Source organism: Austrofundulus limnaeus, unplaced genomic scaffold, assembly GCF_001266775.1.
Source record: "Austrofundulus limnaeus strain Quisiro unplaced genomic scaffold, Austrofundulus_limnaeus-1.0 Scaffold305, whole genome shotgun sequence".
Taxonomy (NCBI): domain Eukaryota; kingdom Metazoa; phylum Chordata; class Actinopteri; order Cyprinodontiformes; family Rivulidae; genus Austrofundulus; species Austrofundulus limnaeus.
In genome coordinates this window covers 507,099-512,360 of record NW_013952707.1, presented here as the reverse complement: position 1 = coordinate 512,360, position 5,262 = coordinate 507,099, and the positions used below count along the sequence as shown (strand labels likewise).

Below are 5,262 nucleotides of genomic sequence, written 5' to 3'. Positions count from 1 at the left end.
CCTTCCTTCCTTCCTTCCTTCCTTCCTTCCTTCCTTCCTTCCTTCCACCCACACACACATCCTTCCACCATCTGTCCATCCATCTGTCCATCCATCCATCCATCTTTCCATCCTTCCACCCATCAACACATCCATCCTTTCTCTCATTATCTTCTATTCATCTGTTTTATCCATCCATACATTCCTTCATTCATCATCTCCTGTTTATTTGCTCGTTCTTCTGTTTTTCTCATCTATCCACCCATTTTTAATCCGTCCTTATGAGGACTCAGACACTACAATTTGTGAGTTCAGACCCAGGGGTCAGAATATCTGTTTATGTGGATGAATTTATTCTTTATCAGTCACAGAACATTAAACCCCAAAATTAGAACGAGACTAACCAAAGAAAACAAACAAACAAACACTGAGTTCTTCACAATAACTCTACAGAGATCCAGAAAATAGTCGAAACACAGAGAGGAAAAAAATACAACAGTAGCAATAAACGAACATTTAAAAAGTCTCAGCTGCATGCAGGAAGACTTTGACACAAGTCACTGAAGAGAAGAAGGGTGTTATTATTAGGACATGTTGGTATGTGAAGATCAAAGGTCAATATTCTGTGACCCAATGATACGTGGAACATGATCCTGGGTGAAAAAATTACTTTCAAACATTTTGGACTTGGACCAAATTGGAGTCACTTTTACAAATTCATGATAAATTTTATTATGTTCTGCATTCTATTTTTTTTACTTAATTAATAACTCTATTTAACTTTACTTCACCTATTCTCTTTTTAGAATAATATTTCATAATATTTCCACTGGAAATAAAACTTTCCACATTATTTTACTGATTTTCATGGTATTTTTTTAGCATCTTGTTCATTTCAGTCTGGACAGTTTTTCATTATTTTTTATTTAATTTTTAAGACTGGAAATATTCTGATCAAGTTTTATTTTCTAGATTGCTGTTTATTATTTATACTATTTTGTTTGAGTTTTTCAGTTAGTTTATTGCCAACTTTCTTCTTAATTTTTCTCATTAGTTTAATGACATTTTTATTTGCTGTTTTGAGGTTTCACATCAGCTTTTAAAATGTATTTATTTTGGTTGTTGTCCTTTTAAATGTAAATAATAACTAATGTAATGATAAATAATGTTTTCTATTATTTTTAGTTCTTGTGCAAAAGCTGTGGACACATTTGTTTTGTTGGTGAACGAGGTCAGCAGCTGATCTGATCAGATGAGTGACTGCAAGCACATGGACGAGCCTCCACCACCTGCCACCTTAATCCGGTGACGACGAGGCGACGAACGGGACTTCCCCTCTGCTGCCAGGATCCTTCCTCCAGCCAGGAAGAGATTTAGACAGAAAACAGCAAAATGGCCTTGACCTATTGATTCATGGGAATTATGCCAGCAGAAATTCATCATTTAAATCTAAATTTGCTCCAGGGAAACCCAACTGTTGCATCTGTTGCTGAGGAAGATAGTAAATTAAGCTTTGATTTGGTCCTCTAGCTGTATATTCTGGTCAACCTGTGTAATTCTGCTGCTACGTGATGACATCATAATAAAACTCTTCAGGACTTTCTGTTTAACTCTGTGAAATGTCTTAACGCCTCACAAAGACAGAAGAATAAACATATATCTGACCACCAGCCGTTGGTGTTCTTTTTCAGCACCCCCCACCCAGAAATACCCTGGAGCTCATTTACAGGCAGGCACAGGAGCATTTGGCTTCAGCGGGTAAATATAGATGCCACACCCACAGGACTGAGGCACACTGGGAGATGTGGAGGTCCAGGGAACAGGTGGTGAAGCCAAGCAGTCTGGATTTAAATGACTCGTCTTAGAAACCTCTGGAATCACACACTGTCTGTCAGGACACTGATCAGGCCTTTGACAGCTTCTTAATTGATTTTCATCTAACATCAAGGGAACAAACACAACAGGCTCTACTGTGTTGTTGTTCATACACTAAAAAAAACTTGAGTTCATCCTTCCAAACAGGAGCATACAGGTGTGTGTTCAAACAACAACAAAGTGGAAAGATAGAAATGACCTTAAAGAAGCAACTGTTGCTGCCATCCATCTAGAAAAGGCCAAAGGTCATCTCTAAAGTCAGTCACTCTACAGAGAGAAAGATTTCACAAGTGGGAAACATTTAAGACAAACACCAATCTTCCCAGGAATGACAGGAAATTTGCCCCGAAGGTCAGACTGTGCAGTTCTCAGAGAAAGATGTCTTAATAGTTCCACATACTCCATCCAAAGCCGAACAGTTGACGTGGTCACGTGGTTGTTCGGCATTTATTTCCACCTTTCATAGCCCCCTGAGACACACTGAGTCGAGCTCCTGGGAAACCCCTCCCACTGCGGGGTACATCACTGCACGAGGTTACTTTCTGCTGCAGTCTACACTCAGGGAATAAACAAACAAAAAAAAAAAACTCAGATCCCCCGTTTTTTGTCCACAAATCTGTCGCGGTTAAATCTCTACACTTTTCTGTAGATGGATTCCTCCGTGCACATGGTTTATGAGTTTTTGGCCGTTTACAAATGCCTGCTTCCAAGTAGAGCAGTCACATTCTGGAAGTGAGTAGTTGAAGAAAAATCCAAGCCAATCACACAGTAAGTTCTTATGTGGAGGGGGATAAAAACTTTGACAAACAGGCAGCAGATTCAAAGCTATGAACAGAATGATGCAATTTACGCCATGCATCTAGGACAGTGAGAGCTGATGTCGGCAGTTCAGATGGTGCATGCAGAGGCTTTTAATGTCTTAAAATAAGCTTATGTTGCTTTAAAAACCGTATTGACCATAAACTACATCTCCCATAATGCATGTTGATTGTTTTACCTGCATAATGGCAGCATCCCACCAATAGGTGGAGGTGTATAGGGGTTCAAATGTAGGTGGCAGACGATGAAATTTGCTGTCTAAAATCTCCAGGGTGGCTACTTTTGCTGCAGACCCGTTCAACTGGGACATGGGAATTTCCCACTTACAAGTGGTAAATTTAAACTAGAACGCTCCAGGGGGAATTCCCTGTTGGAAAGTGGGAGCAACTCCGACTAGATGGCGACTACTCACCACAAATCCACAGTGAGTTAAACTCTCTTACTTTTACTTTTATAAGTATTTCTGTATTATTTATTTCCCATGTAGTCAGTCATGCATGTGGTACTTTTCAGTGTTTCAAAGAGGATGCATCAAACACTGTTCTTATGCAAGAAATACCACATAGAGCTCGGTTACTGTTTGTTAGCAGTGCTCAGCCATAGTAATACAAAGAGGAACATGATGTGGTAGTCAAAGTAAAACATGAAATGTCAAAGTTAATTACAACTGGCCCTTTGAGGGAAACCATAAGGCTCATGTGGTCCCTAGTGAAAATGAGCATGACAACCCTAGTTTAATGGGACTACAACATTTCTAGAACAAAACCATACCAAAGAGCAGATGCTTACCCATAATACAATGCATCAAACACTTCGTACCATCTGTCATCACAGTGTTGTGACTTGGACAGCAAGGTGCTAAACCTGACCATGAGTGTGACCACCTCTGAAAAAGCAAAGCCACTATAAAACCAAAACCTCTTCTCTAAAGGTCAAAAGGTTTATTATTTATTATTGTTATTTAATTAAGTGAAAGCCATTTCACACGTTTAGCCATACTTTACATTTTTGCAGTCACAGGGGTGATATGTCATACACTTTGAACAGAGTCGGTCTTTTCAATATGAGGCCCTTCCTTCTGCATAAACAACGCTTGCTTTACATTCTGTCTGGTGTTAAAGGTACCGCCCCCAGGGTGTGACCAGGAAGTCAGATTTACACGTGACTCCAATTCTGATCATGTTTTTTTTTCACAAAATTACAAGTGTGGCGTCTGACACTGAGTGACAAAAACAGATTTTATATGATTCTATCCTAACACTGTTTTAGGAGAAACATCTTTGATAAATGCTCCTTGACTCTGATCATGTTCCTTCATTTCCTGTGCATGCTTTGCATGTAAATAAAATGGCCCCGTCCGTGTAATATATTTTTAAACTTTTAGTTTAAAGATTATAGAAACTGAACATCCTACAGTATATTTACAGTCTTTATTTTACAGTTAAAGTATATGTTTATTAAATAAAGTCTAATGTTACAAGTTAATCGGGGATCCCTTTATGGTTTATCATGAATAAAACCCCTTTAATCTCCTTATTTGTACCATAACACATCACCCTCCAAAAGTCAATGCATTTAAACACAGCATTGTTATAAAGAAGCAAATCGTCTGAATTTGGTCAGATTTCAGGGGGAAAATCTAATTCTGAATTTTATCAGAAAGTAAGCACCATGATCACAACTCACTCTGAGATGAGCAAAAACTTCAGCTTTTTAATCTTTGTGCTCCCTTTCAAGCTCACATTCAACAAACACTTGTTTATATGATGCAGACTGTTGGATGAGTTCCCCAACAGGTTCTGACTGGCAGCAGTCTGAGGTGATTAACGGGTCAAACCCCTGCAGCTTCAGCACCCAGCCGGATTAAAACAGACAACAATAACTCACTGCAGGTTGGTTTCACTTGAACAATTCATTTTCTCTTTGTCTTCCTTTAAGATGTATATCTATAAAGTACTGGAACCTCATTTACTCATGTTTATGTATTTTGTTTTAAAGAATACTTTAAGTTTATGTAGGCTAAGTGTTGGGTGTCCAAGACAAGGTTGATAAATCTACTAAATATTTAGATTTTCTAATAAATTGAGGCCTTTTAAATACTGATTATTTAAAAATATTTACGTAGTCTCATACCCAGTATGAACAAGATAACCTGTCTGAGACCCAAAGAACCTGCCTCAGACCCAGAATAAAGTGGAGAACCTGCCTCAGAACCAGTGTAAACTGGAGAACCTGCTGCTGTTTGACAAGATAAAGTTAGACAGATCCAGTTTCAGAGCAGGACGCCGTGTCCCGGTTCTGGGTCAGCATCCTACCTTCTCCTGGGCTCTGCTGAGTCTCTTCTGGACGTTCAGGGCCAGTTTCCCAGCTGTGACCCCTTTCCCCATCTCGGCCATGTCGCTCTGCGTGGAGTCAGGACCCGGCAGAGGGAGAACCGTGTCTGAGGCAGAACCTCTTCAGTGCGCAAAACCGCTCCGGTGAGCGAGTCCGTAAGGTCGTGCGTAATTCTAATCCTGGTGACAGTTTCTTAAAGGAGCAGCGCGTAGTGTGTGTGTGTGTGTGTGTGTGTGTGTGTGTGTGTGTGTGTGT

General features: G+C 39.7%; 1 protein-coding gene across 1 annotated transcript in view; it reads right to left on the bottom strand.

The window, feature by feature from the left end:
- Window positions 1-5,150, bottom strand: part of LOC106527013 (myc box-dependent-interacting protein 1) — a 17,537-nt gene extending 12,387 nt beyond the window's left edge. Inside the window, exon 1 of the mRNA XM_014021764.1 lies at window positions 4,989-5,150. Within this exon, the coding sequence (XP_013877218.1) occupies window positions 4,989-5,069 (81 nt within the window). The 5' untranslated portion in view covers window positions 5,070-5,150. The remainder of the gene's footprint in view (window positions 1-4,988) is intronic.
- Window positions 5,151-5,262: the final 112 nt, after the last annotated feature.